This window comes from Pinus tabuliformis, chromosome 2_1, assembly GCF_031772625.1.
Source record: "Pinus tabuliformis cultivar Carrire ecotype Pingquan chromosome 2_1, CPIR1, whole genome shotgun sequence".
NCBI classification, from domain to species: domain Eukaryota; kingdom Viridiplantae; phylum Streptophyta; class Pinopsida; order Pinales; family Pinaceae; genus Pinus; species Pinus tabuliformis.
In genome coordinates this window covers 305,515,039-305,527,335 of record NC_142299.1, presented here as the reverse complement: position 1 = coordinate 305,527,335, position 12,297 = coordinate 305,515,039, and the positions used below count along the sequence as shown (strand labels likewise).

The following is a 12,297-nucleotide window of genomic DNA, read 5'->3' as shown; positions in this document are numbered from 1 at the left end:
AGATAAAATCACATAATGACCTAGTGACAATTGTCCATGGTTGGCTAAGCCTTATTGGCAACTAGTTCGCTGCCACATCAGCTGTGGGTCTCACCTATGCTACTCACTAGGATCCCACGTGGCACATTGTGGATCCCTCTTTTTTCCATGTCCTATCAAACTTCAAACTATAAGTTGGTCATACAAACTCAAATTGAAGTGTCATTTATGCCATTGGATTCCTTGTGATGAGTTCTCCAGCTTACCCTTCATTTCACTAAATTTTGGAAACTTTTATTTTTAGAACATTAAAGATCCTCCTAAATCATTCTTTAAATGATTCTGATTCTTCTCTTTCTATACTACTTTATTCTTAATGAACCTTCTTAATATTCCTCATTTTAACGAATTAGATATTCATCTATTCAACTTTTCTTATCTTATATCGGATTTTTTGCTACAACATTATTCAACTTTTCTTATCTTATATTGGGTTTTTTGCTACTACATAATTTATAGAAATATCTTTACACTCCCAAATATATCATTTATTATACTATTATTCTTTCAATTCCATAAATCAATTTTAACTTTTAATAAATATTAATATATAAAATAAATTAAATATTTATATAAATTTAATTAACTTACCGTTTACAAATTTAAAACGTACTTCAATACCAACCTAATCCATAACATTTTTTTAATTTGTCATCAACAAATTAAATGATGAACATGCAAACTTTGGCAAGTTCACTCAAGTTTTTAAATCTAACCTTTCTACTAAAGTCTCAATATATAATCTTCGAATTTAATACCAAACTAAATTAACTTTCTTTTGAGTTTAGAATGTTGAATTTAATATTTGACTAAATTATCCTACTTTATAGGTCGTTTTGTTTGGCAAAGTTTCTTAAAAAAAACCAAGACATGTTCCTCAACGGGGTTTATTGTTCCTTCTCTTGCTTTATAAATCCTACACTTTTGTATTCCATATTTTCAATAGCTAAAGCTTCTTTGTAATTGTTTTATTTGGTTTTTTTAAAAGGTCGATCATATTGTTTTTTTTAATATATCAAATTTTATTTTATTTGTTAGATAGTAAATTTTTTAAAATTTTAAAGTTAAAAATTAAGTTTGGAAATTTATTTTAAAATTTATTGATTTTAATGTGAAAATTAAAATATTTAAAAATATATTTACAAAAATATTCAATTTTCTATTAAATTTTTGGTAAATTTTAATATCAAATAATTTTATCTTATAGAATGTGCGTGAATTATTTTTAGAAAAATGGAAAGTGAAGAATCTTGTTTTGGAGAAAAGCATAGAAAATTAACACAGAAAATTTTAACTCTTACAATTTTCCTTGATTTTAAGTATCACCTCCTCAATTATATCTTCTACATCATAAAAGCGAGGTCTATTAATCTTGTTTGTGTTATTCATAGTCCTCACATCATAAGAGTTGGAATCTTGTTTGTGTTATTCATAGTCCTTGCATCATAAGAGTTGGGCGTTGTTTTCATATTCTTTTCAGACTCTTCAAATTTGAATCATAATTTTGTTTATCTTGTCATCCATTGTTGTGAAATTTTAATGGAGCTCTTTTGCTCAATTTTTAAATTTAGTTTATGATCCACACGTCGTTTATCACCCTTTCAATAAGTTAACCTAATTTATCACAACCCATACATAAATATTCATAGGCCTCTTTAGTCATCTTTTTAGTTCTTGTTTTAAATTTTCATATGAGAAATGTAGTTTGAATACCTTTTTAAAAATTGTAGTTTTTTTAAATACTCTACGTAGCATGTTATTTTCTTGAATTGAATATAAGTAGAAAGGATAATAATCATTCCTCCCAAATATGAAATAAACCCACCACTCTAAACAAACTTAACTAAATTTCCACTACTTAAACACCAATTCATGAAACTTTATTTATATCTTTTCACTTTCATCACACTTCTTATTTTATATCCTTATCTTTACTTGTAATTTATTTGAAGATTCTATATTAGTCCTACATATTTACAATATAGAATATTTTTAATAACTTTACATGTGAAATAGAAAAGCTTAAAAATTGTTTAAAAGATTTCTATATTACACCAGGCTTAAATTGAGAAAATATATAATTGATTGAAAGAATTGAACTTGGTGGAAAAATTCCTTTCTTTATCAATAAATAAAATTCCCTTTTAATATTGTTTAAAATGTTTGGTTAAAGAAAACTTTTGTCAATGATGTTATTTCTTTTTCTCAACCAGCTCTACTCACTTCATTCAATCTATCAATATAGACTTACTATCAATAACCACATGTTTAACATATGTGGCCTTCATTCAAGAAGGAAAAAAGTTACCAATGATTGTTAAATCATTTTCGCCATCTACCATGAAGACACAAAAATAGTCAAATCTCTTATAACCCAATATGATGCCTATATTATAAATTTTTTATTTACCCAATATGATACATATTTTATAAATTTAATAATAAAAAGATTAAAAAATAAAAATAATAAAATAATATGTCTATTACACATAATAATAATAACAACAACAACGACAACGACAACGACAACGACAACGACAACGACAACGACAACGACCACGACAACAACCACGACCACGACCACGACCACGAAGAAAAATAAAAACCATATAAAATTGCATAAACTCATACAATTAAATTTACCTAACCACTTAAACAAATTTGATCACCCTCCTAAATTTAAGATTGATCAACCCTAATTGTATAGAACCCTATATGTTCACACAATTAAAATTGCATGACTTTTCAAACGGCATTCATATTTTTGAAGACAACGCATCAATGATTTTATATATTTTTTTATAAGATGTAGGTGTAGAAATTTTGTATTGCATGCAAAGTGAGTTTCTTAAAAAAAAAAATTCGAAAATCTAAATTCAAGATTCATAAGTACATATTATTTAATTAAATTTTTTTAATACATATTATCTAATTTATTTATTTTTTATATTAATTATTGTATTATTTATTATATTGATTTTAAATATGGTATTATGCATTAATTTCGTTTTTAATTTTTATTAATTTGTCTTTAATTAAAAATTATTCCATTTATCTATAATTTAATATTGGGAATTTATTTTTTGTTATTTTTATTATTATTTAAATTTATTTATTTGTAAGGTGATTCCGTTCTGCCTTTGATTACCTATTAATTTGTATTTGACCAAAATTTTATCCATAGTTTAAGATTGAGAATTCATTTTTTTGTTATTTTTTATTATTATTTAAATTTATTTATTTGTAAGGTGATTTAGTTTTGCCTTTGATCGCCTATTAGTTTGTCTTTGACCAAAATTTTATGCCACTTGCCCATAGTTTAACATTGGGAATTCATTTTTTGTAATTTTTTATTATTATTTAAATTTATTTAATTGTAAGGTGATTAGTTGAGGTCTTATTATGGGTTGTTTAGTAACATCAATTTCTATTAGTTACTAATTTTTTGTTTTTTGTTTTATTTCCTTTCTATTTAGCTTTTTGATTTGATTATTTTTTCCCGTAGAAAAAAGTCATAATTATATTCATATGAAAAAAATTACATTTTGTAGATGCTTAAAGCATATGCATGTGAACTGTCCCTATAACCAGGAAATGAAAGAATGCAAAACAAAGAAAAGAGATAAGTAAAGGTCCAGTTGGCTTATGCTTTCCTGCCTTTCCTCTTCTCCACTCTACGCCAACCACCAGTGTTGGGAGTGGGAGCAAGAATGGCAAGCTGGTTTTCCATTGTATTCATTGGTTGTTCCTTGTCAGATTCCGATCCTTTGGAACCATGTGGTCTTTTGGTGCCACCTTCTTCCAGTTGATATACTTGTTGTTGTTTCATATTGTATTGCCCCAAGTTAGTCTCCCAGGTATAATCTTCCTGTGTGTTTTCCTATTCCATTTGTGTTCCTGTAGGTTCTGTCTTCAAATCTTCTTCTTCCAGTGGTTCAGTATGCTGCCAACCTTTGGGCTTTTTCTGTTGTTTCTTGTTCCCTTTGGGCTCCTTCCTAGCCAATGGGCAGGCGTATTGGAGGTGCCCTGTTTGCAGGCATCCGCAGCATCTGAAAGCTGTGTTTTCATAATCGAGCGGTTGTGTCCACAGTGAATTATTGAAATTCAGTGTGATGTGATCTAGTAGCCCCTGACTCAGATCCACTTCTACACATATTCTGGCAAATGTGAAGATTCCCCGAATAGCTCTATCTTCATCTGCTTTTAGGAATTTCCCCAAGGAGTTCCCAATGGCTATTAAGACTTTGCGATGCCAAAAATGTAGTGGGAGGTTATGTAGCCTTACCCACACTGGCATTGTTGAAACTACCATGGTATTGGCATCGAAATCCGGGAACCAGGGGGTGATGAAGAGGCTGGCATTGCCCCAAAACCAAGGCCCTTGATTGATGATGTTTTCTTGTTCTTGTTCTGTGTTGAATCTAACTATGAAAAACCCCTTTGGGCATAGGTAAATTTCACAGTTGGATGACCAGTTGGCAAAGATCCATTGATGCAGTGCATCTGATCTTGGCCAGTAACCATTAAATCTACAAATAACAGCATTTTGGGTTAAATCTGTGTGTAGATCAGTTACCTCTGGCGGGATTACTGTAAGCGTTGGAGCTTCCGGCTTCTGTTCCACAATGTAGGGGCCTAGTAGCTCTGCTGTTGGTGCTGGTTTGTTCTACATTTGTTCCTTCCCTTTGACTGCATCACGAAAGGAACCTAAATTTTTAGAACTGGCTCCCTTGCAACCACCCCACAATCTCAGATTCAGTATGATAGTTGAATCGTTGATGACGCCATAGTCCTGTAGCGTGTGATTGTCCTGTAGGTTGTATCTTGTATATATCAGGTTTTGGTATTCTGTTGGGGTTCCGAGTTTTTTCTGAATCTCCTTTTTCAATTCTTGAATGCTCTTCCCCTTGTTGATCTGGAGGTAGTAATGTCTTCCTTCTATTGATCTGATAAAAATTTTCCTCAGATCTTGCTCCATATATGGGGGATCAACCTTGTCTAGGTCTTGATCTGTTGGATCTGACTTCTCTGAGTTAGTTGAGAGATTCCTGCTCTGGCTAGTTTGTGAGCTTCCAGTTCGGTGATAGGAAGGGTTTCCTTGATTCCCGGGGTCCTTCAGAAAGATTTGTGAGCTGGAAGCCGAGATCGTACCCAGGAGGTCAAGGTTTTGAGTAGCTATAGTTTCTGCCGTAGTGAAACCCTTCCTTGCGCTGATGCAAAACTGTACAATACCAATATGATTAAGAGAAATGTTAATCGGTTTCATTATTTTCACCATGCTAATGCCAAAGTTCGAGACAACCTCCTCCCATTCTTTGTCACAGTTCTCCACCCTTTCTTCCCATTCTTCACGCTGTGGTAAACTGTGGGATTGAAGAGATAAGAGTAGATATGTCCTCCTCTGGGTCGGATCCGCTAAGGAGGTCTCTGATATTGTGTGATCAGGCCAAGCCAATACCCAATCTGTAACAATATGCACCAGTTCTAGGATATTGTTGCCTATCGCCACGAAATAGGTCAGATTCCTCCACAAAGAGGGTTGATCGGCCATAATGGAACCGAAATCTGCGTCTAAGCTTCCAAGAAGTCGTTCATGAATAAGACTATCAGTCTTCCCAGTTAATCCTCCTTTGTGTTTTATCTCAAATACGGTGGATCTGCAGAGGGTAAAGCCAGATCTAGTATATGCGTCCAGATCTGACCAATGTGTGGATAGATCTAACTTCTGGGAGCTCAGATCTGATAGGAATAGCATCTGATTGGCATGGCCTGCATATCCTTTTTTAGATCTGCTGCGTGGGCATCTAGTCCCCGTCCCGAAATCTTCGATGATGCCTAGATCATTGGATAGAAGAGCTACACCTGCGCGTAAACCCGCTTCTGTTGCTCTGGCCATCCTTCGCTCCTCGCAGAATCCCCGTTGTCTCGCTTCTCATCAAAAGTTCTTTTTGATTTGATTTTATTTTTCTATTATTTCCATTTTCATGAATTATAGTTTTTTCTCCATATTTTTAATTTAAGACAAATTTTAAAGAGAATATATATATATATATATATATATATATATATATATATATGTATATATATGTATATATATGTATATATATATGTATATATATATATATATATATATATATATATATATATATATATATATATATATATATTAGTTTTATTACTTTTTAATTTGATTTATATTTTTTCTATTGTTTTTTAAAAAGGAAAAATTATTTTCACAATTATTTTTTAATGTTTTTATATTTTAATTTCACTTATAGTTTTTTTTTTGTCTTTTCCTATTTTTTCCTCTCTATTTTCAATTCCAATTATATTAATCATAAAAAATTTTCTTGTACGCATAACTTTTATAATTAATAATTATTATGATACTTATTTATTAGTTTTTAGAATTTTGTGAGCATTTCTTTCCTAATTTTATTAATAAAGTTTTATTGATGTACAATTATTAAATTTTAATATCTCCTAATCATTTTTCATAACTTTGTTGAATTTGTTTTATTTAACCATAGTTTTTATAATTTCTGCCTCCAAGTATATCAAAAATTCAAGAAATTGATCTTATACCAAGAAATTGAATTCAAGAGTTCTTGAATTCAAGATTTTTTTTTTTTGTTTATTTTCTTTCGTGTGTGAGATTAATGTCTATTGTTCTCACACGTCAAAGGATTTGAAACTCCAACTAGGATCCCACTTTGAAGTTCCATATTTTGTTTAGATTGTTCGGTATTTATTGGGAGGTTAGTCTTCAATTTGTATCTATTTCAATTGGTTTGCTAATGTTGTTTTATCTTCTTTCCTAGAATGAAACACATAAGATATTTATTAGGAGGTTAGTCTTCAATTTCTCATATATTTCAATTGTTGTTTTATCTTCTTTCCTAGAATGAAACACAGATGATATTTATTGGGAGGCTAGTTTTCAATTTCTCATCTATTTCAATTGGTTTGTTAACATTGTTTTATCTTCTTTCCTAGAATGAAACGCAGAAGATATTTATTGGGAGGCTAGTTTTCAATTTCTCATCTATTTCAATTGGTTTGTTAACATTGTTTTATCTTCTTTCTTAGAATGAAACGCTCTATGAAGTTTGTTAAAGCGGTTTGATCTACTGCAACTTTATTCCTAGTTTTATTCAAAGTGACTGTCAAATCCAATCAAATTTAGTACTAAATCATAGACAAAATTATAATATTTAGAAAAAAAAAGAAAGATATATTTTATTTATTTTAATATTTAAAAATTTTAAATGATATATATATAGATATATATATATATATAATAAAATAATTCCACGATACGAAATGTTTTAGGAACCACGTATTTTGATCAGAAACTAAGTGTTTTGATATCCAGCTATAGTTACTAGTGATTTAATTTATATAATTGGGCCAGTTATAATTTAGTTGTTAAATTAATAGTAAAATAATTGTCATTACAAATTATTCATAAATATTAATTAACATGTTTTTACAATTTAATTTAAAAAATAATTTAATACTAAATCTCAAATTATAGATCATCTCAACTCAATGTTGTTTTGCAATAAAAAAGATATCATTTGAGTGATAACAATAAAGTTTTGTTTCATATTCCCATGCCTTCAATTCCATAAACACATTTGCATTCAACTCTATATCAATCATATTCAATTCTCATGAACTTTGTAGGAGACAATTGGTTGTGCAAAACAAGTTTATTGGAATTGACATCTCATTGAGTTGAAACACAATTTCTCCATACTAGTTTGAACCAAACAGTGCCAAAAAAATAAAGTTATAAAGTTTCATTACAACCAATGAGGTAGTGCGTTCACCAAAAATAAACAACATTTTAGCACAACATTTGCACTTTTCATTTCTATTTTTTATGAAGGCTTTAATTGATCATCTCACGCCTTGTCAAGGTTTCATACTCCAGTGAGTTAGCTATATATAAACTAAGTGACAGGAACTAGCTACTACGTAGCACTTGTTTAGTTTTGTCTTTGACAACTTATTATTTTGTCTTTGAAAAAAAAAGTTGTTATCTATAGTTTAACATTGAGAATTCAATTTTTGTTATTTTTTATTATTATTTAAATTTATTTATTTGTAAGGTGATTGGTTGAGGTCTTATTATGGTTGTTGTTTACTAACTTTCATTTTCTATTAGTTCCTAATTTTTTTGTTTTCAGTTTTATTTCTTTTTTATTTAACTTTTTCATTTTGATTTTTTTCCTTTTTCTATTATTTCCATTTTCATGAATTATAATTTTCTCCATATTTTCAATTTAAAATGACAATTTTTAAAGAGAAAAATAAAAAAACATATATATAATTTTATTACTTTTTAATTTGATTTATATTTTTTTTGTTTTTGGTTTTTTTTTCAATTCCAATTCCGTTAAGTTTACACATACTTATAATTAATCTTGTGAGCATTTATTTTATTGATATATAGTTACAAATTTTTAGGATTTTGTGAGCATTTATTTCCTAACTTTGTTGAATTTGTTTTATTTACACAGTTTTTATAATTCCTACCTCCAAGATATATCAAGAATTAAAAAAATTGATCTTCTTGAATTCAAGAATTCAATAAGTTTTTTTTAGCCTTTCAATTTTCTATGATTAATGTTCGAGTGTATTTGTTCTTGCAAGTCAAAGGATTTGAAACTCCATCTGATGTGGACACTTGGCTCGCGACAAATCCAATGTAAAGCACTGGAGCTCTTCATTTCATTTTAGGGGATTGAAATTCTACTGTACAAAGGTTAGGGTATGGCATCAAACTAATTCTACTAGTGCACAAGAGTGGTGGTATTACCAAGACCCCAATTTGAAGTTTCAAATTTAGCTTCAAATCGTTGTAGAACAAGAGATTGGTCAGCATTTATTGGGAGGTTAGTCTTCAATTTCTCATATTCTTCAATTGGTTTGTTAAAGTTGTTTAACCTTCTTTCATGGAACCAAACACAAAATATTATTGGTCTAAGTTACGATGTGAAAAGTTAATGTGTGAAATTTATTGGCAGGTTTATCTTCAATTTCTCATATGTTTCAATTGGGTTGTTAAAGTTATTTTACCTTCTTTCCTAGAACCAAACACAAAATATTGGTCTAAGTTACGATCCAAAAAGTTAATGTGTGAATTTTGTTAAAGCTATTTAATCTACTGCAACTTTATTCTTGGTTTTATTCAAATTTTATGTGTCAAATAATGCCAATTTAATACTCAATCACAAATCATTGACAAACCTTGGAAAATATTTGCAAAGGGATAATGGTATATTATATGTATGTATATATATATATATATATATATATATATATATATATATATATATATATATATATATATATACATATATATATATATATACTGAGGAAATGAAATGTTTAGGAACTATTGATTTGTGGTAGCATCAGATGTGCTCTATCCATGAAAATTGGTGGAGAGAATAAAACACATGAGATCTCCAAGACCCAGAAATGGTTTGGGAAATTCCATCCGGTTAGAGAGATATTAAAATAATTAAAAATTTTAATGGGGTTCCGAAGTCTAAACTTAGGAAAATTAAAATATTAATGGGTATTAATATAAAACTGGGTGAGAATGTTCTAAATGACTTTGATTAAGCCAAATCTAATCTTAGCCATTGATTAGAGACTTAATCTCAGTCGTTGAAGACTCAACAGGAAAAGTATAAGAGGAGGCTTGAGGGTCAATTGGAGATACACCAAGATTGATCAGTTAATTCGATTTTCTGGAGCGGGGTTTGCTGCGCAAATTCGAACAAGTGATCTAAGTTGCAACAAGGGGCAGTAAGTACATAGCAAAGAGGCAGAGGTAGTGCCAGAGGGCCAACAGAGTGACTTAGAAGGCTACGTAGAGGCAGCATGAGCCACTTAGAGGTAGCTAGAGACTGCACAGAGTCTGAGGGGTTTGCGTGGGTGACGCATAAGGCCAGAGAGCGGACGCAGAGAGGTAGAGGGCTAACGCACGAGGTTCCAGAGCTACGCAGAGGCTAGCAGGGCAGACGCAGAGCCTTGGAGAATCACCAGAAGGTTTTTCGTGGGGAAGACTAGTGCTGAGAAGTTGAATATCAGCTTCCGAGAAGAGGTATTACTGCCATGTAGAAATCTTTGTTGGGTGAACCAGTTTGGCACCCTAGTTGTACTCAATAAATCTTCATAATAATAAAACCCTCAAAATTGTTGCACCGATTTTCCCGCATTGGGTTTTCCCGAGGACGATTGTCCAAATATAAGAGTGTCCCTTGTGTGTTTGTTTGTTATTTCAGTTGATGATTTGTATATGAGTTGAGGTTGCATTTGTGTTTATTTTCAATATTTATATGAATAAATAACTTACTAAGGAATAGAAAAGTAAGTGAAATAAACCAAATAAGGCAGTAGGGATTTCTAATGGGTAACATTTAGAAATTTCAACATGGTATCAGAGGATTGCAGATCACAGGAGGATTGAAGGCACCAGCATAATCAGAAATATTTGCAGCAGTAGCAGCTGTCCTGAGAGACAAATCTGCTCCTAAGAAGAAAGCAGCAGAGAAGGAGTGATACAGATGGTCTACATCACCATTTCGAGCCAGAGAGGGGCAATGTAGAGGCAGAAGAGGCTCAGGAAGAGCCAAGTCATCCTACTTAGTCAGGTAGGCTTGACACAGTTGGCCAAAGGAGTGATTCAACCTTTGCCAAGATTGCGCAGAGCTGGAAGGCTCAGTGTCTTCAGTTGTTGGAGCATAGGGAGTTGTGGGCAGATTGTGGATTAGGAAGCTGGTGGGGTGTTGTTGGTGTCGAAGCATAACAGTACCTAACAGGATAGAACCAAGGTAGAGGGAGCCATTGCCTTGATGGATTTCTAGCTAAGAAATCCAGATCCGAGTTACAGTTGCAAAGAGGGTCAGAGAGGAGCGGATCGACAATTGGCGGGAAGATTTCCAACAGGGAAATCAGGACTTAGAGGGAGATTTCCAAGAGGGAAGTCGAATCTCAGAGGGAGTCTAGAAGGAGGATCGAAGATGGTAATGAACAGACTAAGGGATCAAGACAGGTTGGACGGAGCCTCCAACTTTGTCATTTGGAAGGCCTAAATCCCATATGTTCTAGATAGACATCGCATCAAGGGCTTCGCCTTGAGAACCGTGGCTATCCCAGTCGACCTAACTGATAATGAAAAGTAAGAGGATGAAATGGCGAAGGCAAAGTGCATAACCCTTGATGGGGTCAAGGAACATATAGTACCACATATTACCGAGAAGAACCCGACAAAGGAGATGTGAGATACTTTGACGACATTGTATTAGGGCACTTCCGTGAAGAGGAAGATGCTATTAGAGAATTAGCTGAAGTCGTATCAGATGCAAAAGGGGGAGCAGAGAGATCTATACCTCAGCAGGTTGCAAGAGATTCGGGACCAACTTACTCCCATAGGGGCCACACCGGATCAGGAGTTCATGGTAAGGATCACCTTGATGTAGTCTCCGAGGATTGGGAGACATTTGTCCAAAACAAATATTCCAGGATGGGAAGAAATGTGGGCAACTCTTCGCCAAGAAGAGATCAGATGGTTGACCAAGGCGAGGAGTAGCAGCAAAGGGAGTCAAATCAAGAAAGAGGAGGAGGAGGATACAGCTCTGGCATCTGCAAGATAGCAAGGGAAGAGGAAGAAGAAGGATATCTCCAAGGTGAAGTGCTTCCATTGTGGGGAGCTGGGTCATTATGCAACCCAGTGTCCCAGGAAGAAGAATAAGGGAGAGACTTCTTACTCTAATGCAGCTCCGACTTAGGCGGAGAAAGAAGTTGAGACGGATGAAGACTGTGCCATGAGTGATCATACACCTCTAGAGAAGAGGTGAGGTGATATCAAGATATAGTTAGGAGGACTACAGAAGATGAGGGGAAGGATCCTTGAGGTACCCAAACTCTTCGATCATATATGGCTACAAGAGCCCCGAATGACAGTAGTAGGATTACGGATGTTGGTAGAAGCAAGATGCGATGGAGTGACAAGGCAGTGCTAGAGTGCAGAGATCTGTGGCAATGTAGTAGGGGTTGCAGCAGTGTAGAGAGGCACAAAGGAGGTTGCTGCAATGCAAGAGACACAAAGGTGAATGCAGTAGTGCAGAGGCAGCAGAGGGAGCACACGATAGTTGCAAAGGTAGCTTCGGCATTAGGAGGCTTCTGGACTAACAAGGATGTCAGTAGTTGGGTAGATTAGTTACTTCTCGATAAATG

The 12,297-nt window shown here is 32.9% G+C and overlaps 1 protein-coding gene across 1 annotated transcript; it reads right to left on the bottom strand.

The window, feature by feature from the left end:
- Window positions 1-3,919: 3,919 nt before the first annotated feature.
- Window positions 3,920-4,351, bottom strand: LOC149200030 (uncharacterized). The gene has a single exon (XM_089400814.1). The coding sequence runs from the start codon at window positions 4,349-4,351 to the stop codon at window positions 3,920-3,922; it is 432 nt and encodes a 143-aa protein (XP_089256940.1).
- Between the last annotated feature and the right edge of the window lie 7,946 nt (window positions 4,352-12,297).

Excerpts from the sequence above, each read along its gene's own strand:
- LOC149200030 (XM_089400814.1), bottom strand. The coding sequence starts at position 4,351 with ATGGTAGTTTCAACAATGCCAGTGTGGGTAAGGCTACATAACCTCCCA.